Source organism: Oryx dammah, unplaced genomic scaffold, assembly GCF_014754425.2.
Source record: "Oryx dammah isolate SB20612 unplaced genomic scaffold, SCBI_Odam_1.1 HiC_scaffold_1, whole genome shotgun sequence".
In the NCBI taxonomy this organism is placed as follows: Eukaryota; Metazoa; Chordata; class Mammalia; order Artiodactyla; family Bovidae; genus Oryx; species Oryx dammah.
In genome coordinates, this window is record NW_024070185.1 from 40542293 (window position 1) to 40563897 (window position 21605).

General features: G+C 37.4%; 1 protein-coding gene across 3 annotated transcripts in view; it reads left to right on the forward strand.

Moving 5' to 3' along the window:
* The window catches only part of RFX3 (regulatory factor X3), a 337494-nt gene that overhangs the window by 210186 nt on the left and 105703 nt on the right, over positions 1-21605 (forward strand). For all 3 annotated transcript variants that reach the window (XM_040244701.1, XM_040244629.1, XM_040244537.1), the window contains 2 exons: positions 170-267; positions 16406-16664. In XM_040244701.1, the coding sequence (XP_040100635.1) occupies positions 170-267; positions 16406-16664 (357 nt within the window). The remainder of the gene's footprint in view (positions 1-169; positions 268-16405; positions 16665-21605) is intronic.

The following is a 21605-nucleotide window of genomic DNA, read 5'->3' on the forward strand; positions in this document are numbered from 1 at the left end:
TTTGGACCCAGCATGTACTTATGCTGAAATTAGCATGAACCTAATGGTTTTCATTATAAAACGTTCTTGGGTTTATCAATACCCTGGAAAAACCTTTGCAGTAAATCTGGCACTGCGCCTTCATTCCGTCCCAGGCACCTCTCATCAGGTCCTCGTGTTTGCTTTCCAGGTGCAGCAGGTACAGACTGTGCAGCAGGTGCAGCATGTCTACCCAGCTCAGGTGCAGTACGTGGAAGGGAGTGACACTGTCTATACCAATGGAGCAATGTAAGTTCATGTGGGGGAGCCGTCTTCATTCCCCCATTCACAGAAAGGAATGCACTTCCTGATACCTTCTGCTCATCCCGTTATTTCCTTGCTTTCACAGTATCTTTTTTTTAACCAGAGGAACATTATTGAACTTAAACTGATGTTTTGAGCCTTATTTATGTTTGTTTAAAATATGTGCTCATTTTCCTTAGTAGAATATTTTTAAAATATTTTAAAATTTCTACCCCAGTAGAATATTTAAAAATTTTAAATTGTACCTATGAATGATTTTCTCTTGGTTGAGAAAAACATACCCCCTTGTTGGTGATTTCTGTATCATAATAATACCTTCTAAAATCTATGCTTTTTGTTTTTATCAATAAGGTGAATTTTTGTGTGTCTTCTGTAAAGTAATATAAATCTACTGTATTAGTAGATTAGGAGGAGGGTTGTTTTTTTTTTTTTGCATTTATTAAATGAGGTACTTAACTACTCTATGTAAAAGTGCCAGATACTCAATAAATCTTATTTTCCTGTCTGAACTTCCCCTTCCTCCCCAACTCTCACTCTATCTCCTTTGCATCAACAATAATGTCAGTTTGTATATTTTTTTCATTAGTTTTTCAGCCACTTTGAGATTCAAGATATTATTATAAATAAAGGGACTAAGAACTGTTATAAGTCACCACGTTTGTTTTCATTTCCCACAGGTTTTTGTTTCCAATCTGTTAGATCTCCCAGTCTGAAATGAATTCAGATTCTCTTATTGACTCTTCTGCCTCAGGCTGCTGTGCCTTAGGTTGAGAATCTCTGCTTTCTTAATTCTTACTGCACCTAATGTTTCCTTGGGTGATTTTATAGACCCCCATGACACCAACCTGTAAGCTCCATGAGGAGCAGGGATTTTTGTGTGGTTTTTGTTGTTTCACTGCAATAAATCTAACGGCAGAAGTGTGTGTAGTATGTAGAAAGTGCATTTATTCTTATTATAGCTAAACATCTTAAAATCCTGGTTTAACTGTCTGTTAGTTTTATAATCATGGTCAAGGTACTCAACTATTCTTTGCTTTTATTATTCTTACCTGGAAAGTGGGAGGATAATAAACTTACTCTTACTGGATTATTGTGAGGATTTAAGGCAGAGTATGTAAAGCAGCTTGCACAGGACCTGGTTTACAATCGATGATACAAAACTGAAAGTTCTTCATTGATCTTGACTCATCATCTCTTTTTTTCTTATTGCTTTTGGTCACTGAATCTGCCTACACCACCACTGCCTTTAGAACCTATATTAGCTATAAAGTAAAATGTGTCTGTCTGTCTTGGTTTCCCCACCCTGCCTTCTTATCTCCTTGGCTTCATCTTCCATCTGTTCTAGGAACAGCCAATTTTGTACTTGTTTCCCCTTTCATGCCTCTGTATTATTAGACACGTGGTTTGTTTCCTCTGCTGGAATATCATTCTCTACTTCTCTCTTCTGTTCCCTAACCACTACACCCAGTACAGCAATATCTTTGTAGACTGACATGTCACATCCTCCTTTGTGTCGTGAACCTTGGCTCTCCTCTGCAGGTAACTTATTTGTGCCCTGTACAGTAAAAATAGCAATGTACCCAGACTCTGAGTTCTGCCATGGTGCAACGAATCCTTATATATATTTATCGTAGTAAGAAGAACTCTTCCTGAATGGGATTTGTTGTCATTTTGTTATTTTATTTACATCAGTTTAAGTGAAGGGCTGAGCGACTTCACTTTCACTTTTCACTTTCAAGCATTGGAGAAGGAAATGGCAACCCACTCCAGTGTTCTTGCCTAGAGAATCCCGGGGACGGGAGAGCCTGGTGGGCTGCCATCTATGGGGTCACACAAGAGTCAGACGTGACTGAAGTGACTTAGCAGCAGGTGAAGGGCACATGATGAAGGATCAGCACATTTCTGTTACTCTAGTGAATCTATCACACTTTATATATATTAGACACACTGTGAATATTCTTTACCTCTTTGTTGTATAAGGCCAGGACATTCTGGAGGCTGTTTTTGGAATCTCTACCATAAATCTAAACTCTTATTGGCATTTAGACCAAAAAAAATGAGGATGCCTGCCACTTGGTCCTTTATGGTATCAGGGAATATAAATGGGTTTCTAGACACTGTTGGAGGTCACTCAGTTGTATTGTTGCTGCATCCTTGTTTATAGTATATTTCCTTCCAGAACCTCAGAGTAAAGTCATTGTATTTTCTACCTTTGTTTAAGCAAGTACCCTTTTCTACCTAGTTTGTTCTCCTAATTCAAAGACATCCTAGGTAACGCCTTAGCAGACCCCACTGGAGGGCTACATTATCACTCTCTATTCCATAACGTTTTACCTTATGTTTATTACTAAAACCAATCAGCTAAGAAACCAAAAAAATATGACAGAGATTTAAACAAATTAGGGCTTTTATTTTTGTCAAAAAAATCCAGAGTTAGCATATTGTACAAGTAACTAGCACTATGTGTGCAAATATAAAATAAGCCTTATTGAAGAGATCTTACAAGCTGGCATACAGCAGCTACCTCTAGTAAGACTGGACGATACCGTGGAAATTGCTTCAGTAGATCTCTGGCCTCACAGAGTGCTCCCTATTCCTAGGGGGTGGGAGTAGTGAACATTAACTGGTTATTTAGTAGAAAAAACATGGCTTTCTTATCTAGGGAGGAGTGGGTGGCTCTAAAGTTCAGGTCCCCCAGCCTGTTCTTCCGTTAGGATTAACTCAGACCACCTGAGCCAGCTTAGTGCTAAGCTACCAAAAGATAACAGGAAATGAGCATTTAGAAACATCCACAATGGTACTTCCTCTCAGTCTGTTGCTGACATTAGCAGCTCAGGGATATCAGGGCAAAGATTTGCTGGTATGGTAATAAATCTGCTTTGGTAACAGCCATCACAGCTGTATTCCAGACAACAAGAAGACAGAAGGTGGAAAAAGAAGATACATTGTATATGCGCACGTTCATATGTACATATAAATATGTGTGTACACACACACAGGCTTTCCCAGAAACCCCTAGCTCCCTTTTTGTTTATATCTCATTGGCCATAACTGTGTAACAAAGTAATTAGCTGCAGAGGAATCTAGGAATGCAGGTTTGTAGCTTTTGTGTCTATATGGTAGATGACAGCAAAGGAAAAGGATAGTTGGAATGGGTGTTGAGAAAATTAACTTTGTTGTATCTATCACAGTCATTTATCATTGGCCCAAAGTAGAATAGGGTGATTGCTAGTGTGTGATTTTGTAAAAGATAACACAGCCTGCTTCACTCTCTTCGTTTATGAAATATGGAGATAGTTTATCCAAAGTGTTTTGTATAGCTTCTGAGAAATTGAAAACACTCACTAAACATTGGTTATTACTATACAGTTTTGCTCTCTATTTTTTTTCTGAATTCTGCATATTACCTTGTGCCTTTTAAAGCTATCCCACCACTGATACTAGGGTCTTCTATATGCGTAAATATGAGATCAGTGAATTCATTCATTCACAAAACCTTAGACAAACAACATCTCTAAAAGTTGACTCTTTAAAATTATAGGGCCCATTAAGTGCGGAAATAATTCAAAGTAAATATCTTGTGCCAACATATATTTTCTGTGGCCCTCAAACTCAGTTAGTTAGATCATAACTAATGAGGTCTAGGTCACGAGTTCATTTGCCACAAAGTCCAATTAGCTTTGATCCAGTCTGTGTGTGCCCAGATTATATCCTCAACTCCAGCTAATTATGTCAGAAACGTGCACCCTTGGTCAGGATAAAGAAGATGCATCCTTAAAACCTTTCATTACAATTTCAGTTTTGGTGCTTCTGACTAAAGATTCTATAGCATAATTTTCATTTTTACTAAAGAAACATTGTGTTGCCATGAATTACACTCAACATTTTAGTAGCTAGAGGACTATGAACATCTTTTTAAAATAAAACAAGAAAAATTTTCAGCTTAAGCTATTTCAATCTTTCTGTAATTTTGCAGTGCTGACATTTAACTATGTACAATTTTTTCTCTAAAGTTCATTTTAGAGTCTTTCTACTCTATATTTGATGCACTTGCATGTGTGTTAGAAAAGAGTAGTCCATATTCATTTTCAGCACCGTGCATTAATAGCCAGCTAGTGTTTGATCCCTGACTCAGATCATATTGAGAGTCCCACTTCTGTGTGATAACAAGTGCTTTTTGCTAGTTATTCTCCCAGATCGGGATGCTGATCTTTATCATGAACTTTCACGCATCTAGTACATGGCCTTGCAGCCTGTGCATGGTTAGTAAATCCTGGTTTGCTGTTGCTCCTGTCACCAGCAGCCTTGCCAAGTAGCCATAATGCACAGGGTTTGACTCAAGAGGTGATGGTAGCCCTCACAGATATGTGTCATCGCTTATAAAAATGTTTAATCCTTATAATTTGATGATACTAACCTGTTTACTTTTTTTCTCTGTGACTATGGACAATTACTGGTAGCATAACAATTAATTAATGGGAGACAGTGAGTGAACATACATTTCAGTTGAAACTGATTTTCAGTACTGAGTGCTGGAGTAGAATAGCTTTTTACTCAAGGGAGAAGGTAATCTAATTCATTCTTGTTCCTATTTATCATTACTTCTGTAGGAACACACATTTACGTATTTCCTGGCAATAGTTTTCCCAAGAATATTTTTTACTGGGCTGGTTCATAGGCTTGTCCATTGCTATAGATTCTTACAATTTATGGTATCTAATAATTTAGACTACTGTAATGAAACTAGCTGGGAAACATTGCATACCATGTAGAGAGAGTCCCATTCAGTTGAAATTTCTTGATGTAACTGAGAAATCAGTTTTTTTAAATGATGATTTTTTTTTCTTTCCCATCTCCGTTTTTTGAATCTCACTTCCCCCACTTACTCCATCATGTTAGTCAAAGTGGAAATAAAGACATCATACTATATCTTGTCCAAATTAAGAAATATCTTTTGAAAACAACTTTAATTTTGTCTTATCAACCACTCTTTGAAGATTATCCCCCGGTTAGAGATGATCAGTGTTTTAAAATGTTAAGGTTTTCGTTGTGTGGGTTTCCATTGCAATAAGACTTGACTAGTGGGAAGCATTCTCATAATCTTTAAATTACAGATTTATCAAACTCAATAGAGAATTTATCAAATGTGTTTCATAAAATGTTAGTTCTCTAAAAAAGTTCTGTAATCACACAAGCAGAAAAACACTACATGAACTTCTTTTAAGGACTCTAAATTTCTGTTCGTTTTTTAAAAATTCGGAGAAATCCCCTAGGAATGAAACGCGGTGTTTTAAAAACTGATCACAGAACTCTCATCTGAATCATATGTAATAACATGGCATTGTATACTTTAGGAGGTGGTACATTAATGCTATATTGACAATTAGTAGATTTATTCAAAAAGAAAATAATATAGTTAGGGTATTTTCTGAAGCCATCCAGTTATCCTTTCCATATACTTTTTAATTAATTGTTGTTTAGTTGCTGTGATGTCTTACTCTTTGTTACCCCATAGACTGCATCAAACCAGGCTCCCCAATCTTTAACTATCTCTCAGAGTTTGAGTCGCTGATGCTGTCTAACCATCTCTTCCTCTGCCCCCTTCTCCTTTTGCCCTCATTCTTCCCCAGCATCAGGGTCTTTTCCAAGGAGCTGGCTCTTTGCATCAGGTGGCCAAAGTATTGCAGCTTCAGCATCAGTCCCTCCAATGAATATTCAGGGTTGATTTCCTTTAGAATTGACAGGTTTGATTTCTTTGCTGTCCAAGGAATTCTCAAAATTCTTCTCTAGCACCACAATACAAAAGCATCAATTCTTCATGCTCAGCCTTCTTTATGGTCCAACTCTCACATCTGTACATGACTACTGGAGAAACCATAGCTTTGACTATATGGACCTTTGTTGGCAAAGTGATGTCTTCGCTTTTTAATACGCTCTCTAGGTTTGTCATAGCTTTCCTTCCAAGTAACAAGTGCCTATTAATTCCATGGCTGCAGTCACCATCCACAGTGATTTTGGAGCCCAAGAAAAAAAACCTGTCACTGTTTCCACCTTTTCCCCATCTTTTTGCTATGAAGTAGTTGGCCTGGATGCCATGATCTTTGTTTTTTGAATGTTGAATTTTAAGCCAGCTTTTTCACTCTCCTTTTTCACCTTCATCAAGAGGCTCTTTAGTTCCTCTTCACTTTCTGCCATTAGAGTGGTATGATCTACATATCTGAGGTTATTATTATTTCTCCCAGAAATCTTGATTCTAGCTTGAGCTTCATCCAGCCTAGCATTTCACATGATGTACTGTGCATATAAGTTAAATAAGCAAGGTGACACTATACAGCCTCGTCATACTCCTTTCCCAATTTTGAACCAGTCAGTTGTCCCATTTCCAGTTCTAATTGTTGCTTCTTGATTAATAAAGAACCTTAAAAAGGATATTCTTCAAGTTCATATTTTCTCTTTCAGTGAAATAGTCTCAGGATTTTCAGGTAAAATTATGCATTCTTATTATCATTTAGATACTCTCTGCTTAGAAGAAATGGTTGTATGGTGTTTCTATAATTGAGATGGAGAGGCTGCTTTCTTTATTTATACTGTCTTCTGCCTTCAGTGTGACTTGGAGCATTCAAGAAATAATCTGTTTCAAAACTCAACAATATTGTTTCATGCTAGCCAACCAGAGATTATCTACCACATGAAAGCAATTTGTTGAAAATTCCAAATAATGTAGCTACTTCCATGTAGGGCTTTGGTGACCTTCACAAAAACTTCACGATGTAAAACTATATAAGGCAGAGTTCTTGGTTTCAAGCAGCAGAAGCCAAGTCTGGCTTATTTAAGCAAAACAAATAATTTATTGAAAGATATCTGTGACTCAGAATTTTCAGGAAGTCTGAAGAAACAAGCTGAAAAAAATAGGTACAAGCATTGTTAAACATTAGCTAGACCAAAGACAAAACCGCATGCTAGGAGTTGTCCAGTCGGAACACCGCACGACCACAACCCTCTCAAACAGTGTTGGCCCCTGCTGCCACTGGATTCCAGTCAGAACTGTGCAACCTGTGTGACTGACTTAATGAAGATTACACGAAATCATGTACCTCTGTCCTTAACAACAGGTCTCCCCATTCTCATATTCTCCTAGCTCCCAAACTTTTTGAAAATATTTAAAACTTATTCATTCTGACTGCCTTTAGTTATTTCTTCAGTCTGTCCAATCAGACATATACTGCTATCACTACATGGAAACACCTTGCAATAAGATCACCTCCTGTTATTATATCTAATGAACATGTTTCAGAATCATCTTACATGTTCTGACTATTGCAGTGTGCTCTGATGGCCACTCCCTTTTCTCATGGTCTCCTGTTACCTCTCTGACCTCAGGCCCTTCTTTAGGTTGTTTCTCTGCCTGGAATATCCCCTTACCTCCTTGAACCCCTATCCCAGCTTAAAATAACATTCAAACTTCATTCTGTGGTCCATCATGATATCTTTCAAGCTTTTTAAAAAACCATCTCCAGTGAGAAAACTAGATGTGCAATTTTTTATTCAGCTAAATATACATAGGCACACACACATGCTGTATATGCATATGACAGAAAAAAGCTTCTCAAAATAATTCTTATCCTCCTAGGTATAATATGTTCTGATGTTGTCTAGTCTCTTTTTTAATGCTAGTGTGACCCATTAAATTGCAGATCATGACCCATGAAAAAATTTGTTTGCACTACTTACAAGTTTAGTTTTCACCTACTTTTTAAACCTAATTTTTTTTTCTAGTGTCCTTCTCATTCATTTTAAACACCCACTCTAGACTTCTAGTTTATCCCTAAATACCAGGATCTTCCCTGTGTCATGGCTTTTGTCCATGGTACACTATCTTCTTGATACATCTTTCCTCCTGTTTTTCATAAAACTGACTTCTTTTCATCCTCTAGTTTCAACCTAAATATCTTTTCTGGGAAAGTAACAACACTTGATTACTTGATCTAATATGTGCCCTTCCATTAATATGCTATTTTTCTCTTCTATAGGTTTAACAAAATATCTAATGATCTTATTTCCTTTTTTATTTTTGACCACCTATTTCTTACATTATGTAACGTTTATATGAGTAGAGGTCATGTTCCTTTTTCCCCAGGTGCCGTAAATATTTATTAAAAGAATATGTACAGAGTAGCCTGAAAGCAATAAAAACATTGTACCAATGTAAGATAGTATAATGATCAACATTACTACATTTTATCTTCATATTGAATTTTGTGGTATGAAATTTGTAAGATATTATCTTAATTTGCAATTTTTCATACCATTGCTTTATTTTGTAGTTGACTAGCTTATTGGTGAGAGGATATTCAAAACCTAGGTAAAACACAAAATGCATAATTTAGACATATTATATATCTGGACTTATGGATAAGACACCTGAAGATAAAGAAAACAGAAAAATTGGTTATAACTAAAATAAATTGACATAATCATTGTAGTGAGTAAGCAAGGAGTAAACATTCAAGGTCATGCTTAGCCAAGGTATATGCTGAGGCATTATGGGATACAACAGCACTAATTTACTCAATTCAGTGGATCAGAGTCCTGACATTTACACAGAACCTGATAATACCTTCAGCTATGAAGAACTTTCTGTCAGCAAGTATGGGCATGTCTGTGTGTTTACATTCATTGCTAGATACATATGTGGATCAATGGAAAGATTCCTCTTCTGCTATAGAATAATATGACATAGTATTTTCATAACAGTCTGTGGCAATCAATAAAGAACAAATAAACAGGCATGTTTCAAACGTGAACAGACTTGCTTGGGAATTTAGTTGTTTCAGGAGTGTACAGTCAGAAATAGTTAGCTGCTTTCAATCTGATATGCCAAAAATTGAGTAATTTTCTCAAACATATGTCTTGGGGATTTCTGGGGTAAATAGTGTGCAAGCAATAACTCTTATGTATTCATTATAGCAGTATGAAAGACAGCTGATCTTAGGTATCAGAATTAGAATCATTATTTCTAGTTCCTAAGAAAGAACTGTTTGTTTTTGTTGTTGGCACTTCTTTTTTTAAACAAATTTCTTCAGAATTTATCCAGGAGCTTAGAGCATTTAAAACTGAAAAGATACTAAGGAATTAATTTCTGCCTGACTCAGGCTCTGGCTCCAGAAAGGCCTCCAGCAACTGAGTTAGTACTTAGCTTCTTACTCCTGAAGAGCAATGGCTGAGGACATTGCGGTCTGCCTCTGTTACCCAGTCCAGTGTTGAAAAGTCTCCTCTCTCCCACATTGCAAGTATTTAAGTACCAGAGACAAATTCAGCAACAATTTGTGACACTTCATCTACAAATATAATTGTGCCCTTTTCCTCCCTGGAAATTACCAATCTTTACCCCTGTGTGTGCTTACACAAGCTTTCTCCTCAGTCCCATGGGTCATGATTGAGTAATGAACATAGCTTATGGATTAGACATACTCTTTACTGACTTTCACTCTTCTCCTGTTCTTTGCTCATTTTTTAGCTAATGAATCATCTCCAGCTAGGGGGAAGTATGAAAATCAAAGCTCTTTGCTGCCTTATTTTTATGCTGACTTGAGGGCTATAGAGATTTTATATGTATCTGTGATGCATTTATTTGTATTGCAGTTGTTCACTGAGGACTAATTATATAAAGGAGTCATGCCCAGAAGATGGCATGATTTGAACTCCTTGGAATGATGCTCTTATAATAGAACTGGAACTTCTACGATCATAGAACTTCCAAAGTCTTAGTGTGCAGTGGTAAATACACTCCAAAATAGTCAGATCTTTCCCATCTCTCTTTCTTTACCATTGCAAGTACATCTTCTTCAGATCCCATTCTGAGTAAGATAGGAGAGTAGTGGGGTGCTGACAAACAGTTAGCAAAGTGTAGTTGTAGTTCACTGCCTCAGTCGAGTCTGACTCTTTGTGACCCCTTGGACTGCAGCATGCAAGGCTTCCCTGTCCTTCACCATCTCCTGGAGCCTGCTCAAGCTCATGTCCATTGAGTCAGTGATGCCATCCAACCATCTTGTCCTCTGTCATCCCCTTCTCCTCCTGCCTTCAATCTTTCCTAGCATCAGGGTCTTTTCTAATGAGTCGACTCTTTGCATCAGGTGGCCAAAGTATTGGAGCTTCAGCATCAGTCCTTCCAATAATATTCAGGGTTGATTTCATTTAGGATTGACTGGTTTGATCTTCTTGCAGTCCAAGGGACTCTCAAGTGTCTTCTCCAACACCACAGTTCAAAAGCATGAATTCGTAGACACCCAGCCTTCTTTATGGGCCAGCTCTCACATCCATATGTGACTACTGGAAAAGCCATAGCTTTGACTGTATGGATCTTTGTTGGCAAGGTAATGTCTGCTTTTTAATATGCTGTCTAGGTTTGTCATGGACGGGGGAACCTGGTGGGCTGCTGTCTGTGGGGTCACACAGAGTCAGACAAGACTGAAATGACTTAGCAGCAGCAGGTTTGTCATAGCTTTTCCTCCAAGGAGCAAGCGTCTTTTAATTTCATGGTTGCAGTCACTATCTGTAGTGATTTGGGAGCCCAAGAAAATAGTCTATGTTTCCATTGTTTCCCCATCTATTTGCCATGAAGTGATGGGACCAGATGCCATGATCTTAGTATTTTGAATGCTGAGTTGTAACCCAGTTTTCACTCTTCTTTTTCACCTTCATCAAGAGGCTCTTTAGTTCCTCTTTACTTTCTGCCATAAGGGTGATGTCATCTGCAGCTCTGAGGTTATTGATATTTCTCCCAGTAGTGTTGATTCCAGCTTGTGCTTCTTCCAGCCCAGCCCTTCTCATGATGTACTCTGCATATAAGTTCAATAAGCAGGGTGACAATATACAGCCTTGATGTACTCCTTTCCCAATTGTGAAGCAGTCCATTGTTCCATATCTGGTTCTAACTGTTGCTTCTTGACCTGCATACAGATTTCTCAGGAGGCAGGTAAGGTGGTATGGTATTCCCATCTCTTGAAGAATTTTCCACAGTTTGTTGTGATCCACACAGTGAAAGGCTTTAGGGTAGTCAATGAAGTAGAGTTGATGTTTTTCTGGAGCTCTCTTGCTTTTTCTATGATCCAACAGATGTTGGCAATTTGATCTCTGGTTTCTCTGCCTTTTCTATATCCAGCTTGAACATCTGGAAGTTCTCGGTTTACATACTATTGAAGTCTCACTTGGAGAATTTTGAGCATTACTTTGCTAGCATGTGAGATGAGTGCAATTGTGCAGTAGTTTGAACATTCTTTGGCATTACCTTTCTTTGGGATTGGAATGCAATCTGACCTTTTCCAGTCCTGTGACCACTGCTGATTTTTCCAAATTTGCTGGCATATTGAGTGCAGCACTTTCACAGCATCATCTCTTTTTTTTTAATTTTTAATTTTTTTAATTTTTTAATTTTACTTTACAATTCTGTATTGGTTTTGCCATACATTGACATGAATCCACCACGGGTGTACATGCGTTCCCAAACATGAATCCCCCTGCCACCCTCCCCCCCACAACATCCCTCTGGGTCATCCCCGTGTACCAGCCCCAAGCATGCCGTATCCTGCATTGGACATAGACTGGCAATTCGATTCTTACATGATATTATACATGCTTCAATGCCATTCTCCTAAATCATCTCACCCTTTCCCTCTCCCTCTGAGTCCAATAGTCCGCTATACACATCTGTGTCTTTTTTGCTGTCCTGCATACAGGGTCATCATTGCCATCTTTTTAAATTCCATATATATGTGTTAGTATACTGTATTGGTATTTTTCTTTCTGGCTTACTTCACTCTGTATAATCGGCTCCAGTTTCATCCATCTCATCAGAACTGATTCAAATGTATTCTTTTTAACGGCTGAGTAATGCTAGTACAGCCTCTATGGAGAACAGTGTGGAGATTCCTTAAAAAATTGCAAATAGAACTGCCTTATGACCCAGCAATCCCACTGCTGGGCATACACACTGAGGAAACCAGAATTGAAAGAGACACATGTACCCCAATGTTCATCACAGCACTGTTTATAATAGCCAGGACATGGAAACAACCTAGATGTCCATCAGCAGATGAATGGATAAGAAAGCTGTGGTACATATACACAGCATCATCTTTTAGCTAAAATATAAGAAACTCTTAAATAGCAATAGAAAGTTTGTATGTTACCTGTACCACCTTTTGTGACTGTTCCACAAGTCATTGATAAATATCATTGACATATTTAAAAGTTAAATTATTTTAATGTGATGAAATGTTTGAGAGAATGGGCTAAGTGCATATTCCAAATCCAGTTTTTTACCAGCTGTGTGCTTTGGATAAAGCTGTTTAATCTATCTAGACTTCCAAATATTCGCGTTGTCTTTGCAAATAGAAATAACAGTATCTATCTCATAAAGTTGTAATGAAGGTTAAGTGAGTTAATACCTGAAAAGCACATAAGATCGTGCCTGTTGCATAGTAAATAGTAAATATTAGCTATTAATAGCTATTATTATATGATTTATTTGTAAAATCAACTTACTACTGGAAAGCATACTTAAGGGTTTTGTTCAGACTGTGAAAAGGAAAGTGGACACAGTTTCCTGCATCTGTCATAGTGTTTATTTCCCTGTATCTATTTGTACATCTTACTTAATTATACTTAAATACCAACATCAGATTGTGTTAAGTACAGCTAAATAAGGTCACTGTCATATTTAGAGGACATAAGATGAATTCATTTCTCTTTTTATCCAAATTTAAAATCAACATGGCTGTTTTATTAACATAAATATATACTGAAAGAAATACATAAATGAGATTTCCAGTTGGAAAATACAGCAGTATTGAGAAGAAATGTATTTTAAATGATACTTTTCTATGTGTAAAAAAAAAAAGCAATAAATATTCTCTGTGGAGTTGTTTCTGTCATCATCCCAAACTAAAATTTATACCTGGATCTGTGGTGGTTTTTTCTGGAAAGCAGTAACTTTACCCAGTGTTGAATACTTTTGGAGCACTCTTATTATTTTACTGAAATTTGCATTAGAAATTGCAATATAAATATAATTTGTAATGGGTTAAATGACCTATTTTAAATAATACAGAAAAATCTTGAAATAGTTTAGCCCAATTTCTCGTGCTTTAACAAAACCACAAAAAAAGAATGAATGTTTTAGAAATTTATGAAAGTGACCATTATGCCAAATATACTTTTAAGTAGAGTCATATTTTATTTGTTGATTAGTGAGCCCACTACATAGCAATAGTTATGTTAAGTGTTGAGGGTACAGATGGGAATGAATGCTCCCATAATTTCATGGGAGCATGAAGACATAAGGAAGTTAACAGTGCATTGAGGGTTGTATTTCAGGTGTGTGCAGTGTGTTGGGAGAGTATAGAGCGTGAACCTGACAGTCCCGCAAGGAGTGCCGTAGAACACGGGGGTGTAGAGGAGTGATTCTGAGATAAGGCAATGCTCGAGCTGAGAGCTTTATGCTGACTTAGGCAAAGGAAGAGAGGTGAAGACATGCAAAGGCCTTCCAGACAGGGGAAACCCCACACAATATAGCAGGGAGGCAAGAGAAGCTAGTGCTTTACAGGAGATCAGCATCAAGGTCAGTGTGGTGCGAGCAAAGAAATCATTTGAAGACATGGCTGGTACCAAATCCGGAGCTTGTGCCGGCATCGGCCCTGAGAAGACAGGTCAAGGCTTGTGAATTTCTTCCCAAGGCAAAAGAGAATCACAGGAAAGTTTTTAAGAAAAGCTTAATTTTCATATTTTCCTTTTAGAAATATTCTCCTGGCATCAGAGTTGAAGATAGATTGGAAGAGAACCAAATAGAGGAAGGAAAACTAGTTAGAAGGCAATTTTAATGGAGAATATTATGAGTTAAAGGACCCCTGATAGCTCAGTTGGTAAAGAATCCACCTGCAATGCAGGACGCCCTGGTTGGATTTCTGGGTCGGGAAGATCCGCTGGACAAGGAATAATAGGCTACCCACTCCAGTATTCTTGGGCTTCCCTTGTGGCTCAGCTGATAAAGAACCACCTGCAATGCGGGAAACCTGGGTTTGATCCCTGGGTTGGGAAGATCCCCTGGAGAAGGGAAAGGCTACCACTCCAGTATTCTGGCCTGGAGAGTTCCATGGACTGTATAGTCCATGGGGTCACAAAGAATCGGACACGACTGAGAGACTTTCACTTCACTTTACTCACTCATTATGAGTTAAGGCAGTGAGTACAAGAATGGAAAGGAGAATTGGGGAATTCTTTCCAAGGTAAAGTTAGTAGGACCGATGTCAATCTGAGCAAGAAAAGTATGCGTGCACTCAGTCACATCCACCTCTTTACAACCCCATAGACTGCAGCCTGCCAGGCTCCTCAGTCCATAGTTTTTTTGTTTGTTTGTTTGTTTGTTTTTAAGCAAGAATACTGGAGTGGGTTGTCATTTCCTCCTCCAGGGAGTCTTGCCGACCCAAGGATCGAACCTGAATCTCCTTGCCTCCTACAGTGACAGGCAGATTCTTTTACCACTGAGCAAACTAGGAAGTCCTGAGCAAGAAGAATTAGCAATAATTTCCAAAGCTGAGTGTTGTGGTGCTGCCCTCTGCTGAGAGGGGGGAATATAGGAAAAAGAGCAGGAGAAAAAAGAATTCCCTTTTAGGTATACCTTCACTTTTACATAGGAGACCTCCCAAATATCAGGGGTTCCCTAGCAGAGATACTTAAGTGACTCTCAGAAATCTAGATTTAAAACTCTTAAAGTATAACCTAGCGTGCTGCAGTCCATGGGGTCACAAAGATTCAGACACAACTTAGAAACTGAACAACAACAAAAGTAAAACTAGAAAGTGAAGAAAGTGGAGGTATAAGCTTATAAGCATGAATATGGTCATGTACTATATGATCAAAGGGTATGATCTGAATAAAAGTGAGAAAAGAGTAAAATTGGAGACCTCAGAAAATTACTATTTAATATGCCAAAAAAAACTGAGCCTCCAAAATATTCTTGAAACACTGTGGTTAAAAAAATTAAAAGGTGAAAGAGAAATGCCATAGAAACTAATGAACAATAAAGATTAAAACCAAAAAACCTTGCATATACATAGAAATGTCCACAGACATCTACACCAAATTGTCAGTACTGGCTCACTCTGAGATGTAGTGTTGAAGAGAATGACCAAAAATACTGGGAATTTTAATCTGATATTTGAATTTCTTAAAAGAAAAGTATTTTACACCTTCCTACTGTTATTGAAACTTCTTGAGAGCCTACACTAATTGCAAAATAAAAACAAAAGTCATGTTAAAATGTATGATATAGTCAAATGAAAATTAAAAATAAATCCATCAAACAAGCTGCTTAATCAGAACAGGGCAAGGAGGGAAAGGGCAACATGGCATAGTCAACAACACTGTACTGCAGATAAGTCAAGAAAGATGAGGACTGACAGCAGCCTTTTAGCTTGGTATTTAGACGAGGTCACAAGTGACCTTATTAAAAGCATTTTCAGTGAAAGGCTAAGGGCAGAAGCTTGACTGTTGTTGGGAAGCAGAAAATGAGGACACGAGGTAGCATAGTCATCTCATTGAGGAGAAGCTTGAGTATAAAGAAGAAAGAGTTAGGGATTTAGGGCACATGCTTTGCTCAAGATCCTGCCTAGTGGTTAGAAAGAGATTTATGCACGCTACCTTAGTCATGAAGGTTTCCTGCAAGTCACCAGCAGTGTGAAGTAGTTTGGGGAGCTAGCTGACTTGTCAACCCCTATTCATTCCAGATCCCAGCTTTCCTAAAACTGGGATTTGCAGGAAGTTTCATAAGAAATTTAAGAAGTCACACAGCAGGATTTCTTGAAGGGACAAGACCTGAGCTTATTTATATACTTGAGGTAGGCCCCAATAGTGGCAAAAACTCTACTGTGCAGAAAAGTGTTGAGGTACTTATAAATAAATGTACCTTTAATTTGGAAAGTAAGCCCAGCTATTTCTGGGAATGAAGTTTCACAAAAAATACAAAACTCACCATGTCCCAAAGGCTAACCTGATATATTTTAAACATATATTCACCCTGGAAAAACAATAAGATGATATAAATAAATTTCTTTCTTTTCTTCTAAAGCCGAACAACAACTTACCCTTACACAGAAACACAGATGTACAGCCAAAACACTGGAGGGAATTACTTTGATACTCAAGGGAGCTCTGCACAGGTGACTACCGTGGTCTCGTCTCACAGTATGGTGGGCACCGGTGGGATTCAGATGGGCGTCACAGGAGGACAACTCATCAGCAGCTCTGGAGGAACCTATCTGATAGGCAACTCAATGGAGAATTCTGGACACTCAGTGACACATACCACTCGGGCTTCCCCAGCGACAGTAAGTATCTTAAGTTTTTATTTGTTTAATTCAGCTTCTTGGTGGCTTCTTCCATACACTTTTCTCTTTAGAGAGAAAAAACAAAACAAAACACTGGGCCGGGGTAAGAACGTGTTGGGAAGTTTTAGCATGTACTTTTTCTAATGTGTGTTAAAATCTGTACTTTAGAGTAAAATTAGACATACTTACCCATATGTGAAGTTATTTTACATTGAACCAGAGGGACATTTTGGGAAGCACTGACAAAGGCCATCTACACAGTGATTTTCACAGTGAAAAGGGAAGTACTTGCCACTTATCAAGGCCTTAGGAAAGCTGGAGAGGATGAGTCCTTTGCCACTTTCATTTTCATTCCAGTGAAAAACATTTAATAATTTGGCTCTGATCATAGGTGTGAGCAAATAATAACTTAGGAACACAAATACATATTTGAGTTTTCAAGTTTTTAAAATTTAATAAGTATATTTATTTTGACACAAGACATTTTAATGTGCTAAAATGCTGTGATAGAAATAGTAATAAAAACCTGTGCAGTTTTTGATGTCCTCAAAATCTGTAACCTGGTCTTTCCTTTTTACTTCAGCTAAGCATAGGGAGAATAATCATTTAGAACCACCTAGCTAAAGTAGAAATGGAATTGATCTTACGGTTATTTTATCTAAAAGGGGCCTGGAAATTTGACTTAAGTGCATGTACCCCTTTTCTGTACTCCTACCATATAATTTGTTCTTATAATGAAATAGAAACAAATAGAAAATAATTATATGAGAGGCTTTACATTTTTCACTTTGTGGATTTTCTTCATGATATAATATATACTTGGTAAGTATTTTCTATATATATTTTCTGTTTGTAATGATTACCATGTATTCATACCTTCATCATTTAGTATCTTTTCCCTAATCTGTCTTTAAAGCCCTTTATTTTTAGTTAACTCTTTCCTGCTAACATCAGAATAGATGTTTCATTTTTTTCTTTGTATTTTTGAAGCATTTCTAATATCCATTTCCCTCTTGCTTTTAATAACACTAAATACGGTGTTTCTAAACCTTTCAGTAATATCAGTATATTTATGTAGATCAGAAACTAAATCATAGATTCTCTTGACCTCAGTCTCCTGTCAATGAAATAAGGGATTAGTTAGACTAAATGATTTCCTAATTTCTTTTCAGCTTTAAAATCATATTTACAAAGGAACTGTAAAATATTTTGGATGTAAAATAACTGTATATTTACCGTAAAAGGAAAGGTGATAGATAGGTGCCAGTACTTTATAGTGCTCCTCATAAAGGTCACCCAGACAGTATTTTCAGTGGAAAGGGAAGTGCTTGCCACTTACAAAGGCCTTAGGAAATCGGGGAGAATGGAGAGGAAGAGTCCCTTTCCCACTTTCATTTCATCCACCTCTCTCAGACTGGCTTATCACCACTCCATCCCACACCCGCTCCTGTTTCACCTTCCCCAGGCATTCCTGCTTGCTTTCACAATGATTTCTAGCTATCTGTTACACATCCTCATGAGCTGGATATAGGTTTACTAAATTTGCTAGCGCTATCACTACTGAGATAACTAAGTTGATTATTTCAGGTCATGTGTATACAGGTACAGATTTTAACAAGGTAAATTTTATAGCTTGATTTTTTTTCTTTCTTTCCTATATAGAGTATAAAAAGTGGCATGACTCTTTAAGTTACCCATTACACAAATACAGTGCAAATTTTGTTATATTAATTGGTAAATTAAACTAACATAAAATAATTGACTTATACCAACTGGAAATAGGGAAAAAAAACTTTTTTAAAAAAGAAACCATCAATTCCTAGTATCAGTTGCACATATTAATTTACACTTTTTAAAAGGCATTCGTATTTAAGCTTTTGTTATGGGTGGTTTTTTGTTTTCATTTTTACAAGAAAACTTCCTTTTTAGCAAAAGGAGTTTAAATGTTACCTAAAGAAATAATTTTTACATAGAAAAATCATAAGGTGCCCTCATTGAAAACACACAAAATAGTGGCATATGATAGATATGTATTAACTAAATATGCATCTGTTAGTATTATGTTACCTTGCATTTACTCCCACCGTTTATATGTGATTTAGATTCCCCCTCAGTCGTGCTGAAGGTCTTCATCTGCTTCATTCACCATAGGCAGTGATTCTGTGCCCAATTTCATCTCTGTTCTTTACTATGATAAAGTTAACAAAGTTTAAGTGCCATGACACCTATTTAACATTTCCTCCCATCCTCCTCTTGCCAGATGCTAGAAAATTTGTACAGTATAGTTGCTTAGACTACTAGAACTCTATAGAGTTTTGGGTAGGTGCTCTGTTATTACAGGGGCTTTGCTTATTTTCCTGTACCTTTTTCATTCACTGTAGAACCATACGAAGAATGTCTGTGAGTGCAGTCTTTAACAACTTGCTGGTCAAGACGCAAGCCATTTTTTTCCAGACAATGAGCCAGACTGTGCCATATAAGTTCAATTTTTCTGACTGTTCTTTAGTGTTCAAGCTATCACCTATAGCAAGCCTGATGAAACTAACTGTGTAGGCATTCGTATTTCTGGCCTCTACTGTGGCAGGAAATGGTCAATTGGGCTATTCCTTAACAGCCTATAATAAATGGAATAAATCGTTAATTCAGTTGATGTGAAACTAATTAAATTTGAGGACTTAGGAATAGCACAGACCTAGTACTTATACTCAGTTCCTGGTTAGCAAGGTTTCCTGCTCTAGTTCTTAGAATAATTGCCTTGATTCTCTCTTACCTTTGACCTCTGTCTAGATAGAAATACTTCCATTTAAATTCATGAGGAATAATTTTCAGCCACAAAAAGGTTTACTCCATTGTGCAAACCAACTTTTCAGGATAAGCCAATAAAAAGAGGTCATATTTGAAATTGAAGCTACTACTAAGAAAAATAAATGGTTAGCACTTGAGGTATTTTCTTACTTAATCTAATAGTCGATATAAAACCTCCTTTCTTACACTACAAGAATCTCTACATTAATGGAAAATTTATATTTGAGCAAATATTTACTTTAGTTTTATAACCTTAAGTGAAAAAATGTTTTACATAAACATGTTTTAGAGTTTTATTTTTCCTATGCATTGTAAAATGTTTCAATTTTCAGGGTATAGAGAGATTTCAGAATTTTTCAGAAGATAATGATGGTAACATGTTAAATTTTATTTGATGAATGTAGTATGGTACAAACAACCAATATTCAGATTTGGTCAAAATACTTTTTCTCCTTTTACTTACTGTATTCTTTTATTTGGTCAATGGAGTCCATGTATATAAAGTTAAATATGTATATATATATTTTAGTTATTTAAATATAAGTATAAACTTACATTTAAAAGGCATCTCCTGCTGATAGTATTAGATAAGAATTTTTCAAAAGATTATGTAACATTTTTCTTGGGACATCACTGGATATGACTTCAGCTAAGTTACTACTTGAATACATGTTTTACATTTCATTAAATTAATGCTGCTGCTGCTGCTGCTGCTGCAGTTGCTGCTGCTAAGTCGCTTCAGTCGTGTCTGACTCTGTGCGACCCCAGAGATGGCAGCCCACCAGGCTTCCCTGTCCCTGGGCTTCTCCAGGCAAGAACACTGGAGTGGGTTGCCATTTCCTTCTCCAGTGCATGAAAGTGAAAAGTGAAAGTGAAGTCGCTCAGTTGTGTCCGACTCCTAGCGGCCCCATGGACTGCAGCCCACCAGGTACCTCCGTCCATGGGTTCTAGGGATCTATTTATTTTTAACATTTTGGGAGAACATGGACATTAAGGTAGAAGAGTTGACTGCTGTCATATCTCAACTCATTATGCTTTATATTCTTTTAAATACATCTCCCTGTCAGTTTTCATTCCAATCCCAAAGAAAGGCAATGCCAAAGAATGCTCAAACTACCGCACAATTGTACTCATCTCACACGCTAGTAAAGTAATGCTCAAAATTCTCCAAGCAAGGCTTCAGCAATACGTGAACCATGAACTTCCAGATGTTCAAGCTGATTTTAGAAAAGGCAGAGGAACCAGAGATCAAATTGCTAACATCTGCTGGATCATGGAAAAAACAAGAGAGTTCCAGAAAAACATCTATTTCTGCTATTGACTATGCCAAAGCCTTTGACTGTGTGGATCACAATAAACTATGGAAAATTCTTCAACAGATGGGAATACCAGACCACCTGACCTGCCTCTTGAGAAATCTGTATGCAGGTCAGGAAGCAACAGTTAGAACTGCACATGGAACAACAGACTGGTTCCACATAGGAAAATGAGTGCGTCAAGGCTGTATATTGTCACCCTGCTTATTTAACTTCTGTGCAGAGTACATCATGAGAAATGCCGGGCTGGAGGAAGCACAAGCTGGAATCAAGATTGCCGGGAGAAATATCAATAACCTCAGATATGCAGATGACACCATCCTTATGGCAGAAAGTGAAGAGGAACTAAAAAGCCTCTTGATCCTCTTGATGAAAGTGAAAGAGGAGAGTGAAAAAGTTGGCTTAAAGTTCAACATTCAGAAAACGAAGATCATGGCATTTGGTCCCATCACTTCATGGGAAATAGATGGGGAAACAGGGGAAACAGTGTCAGACTTTATTTTTGGGGGCTCCAAAATCACTGCAGATGGTGACTGCAGCCATGAAATTAAAAGACACTTACTCCTTGGAAGGAAAGTTATGACCAACCTATAGAGCATATTCAAAAGCAGAGACATTACTTGGCCAACAAAGTTCCGTCTAGTCAAGGCTATAGTTTTTCCAGTAGTCATGTATGGATGTCAGAATTGGACTGTGAAGAAAGCTGAGTGCCGAAGAATTGATGCTTTTGAAGTGTGGTGTTGGAGAAGACTCTTGAGAGTCCCTTGGACTGCAAGGAGATCCAACCAGTCCATCCTAAAGGAGATCGGTCCTGGGTGTT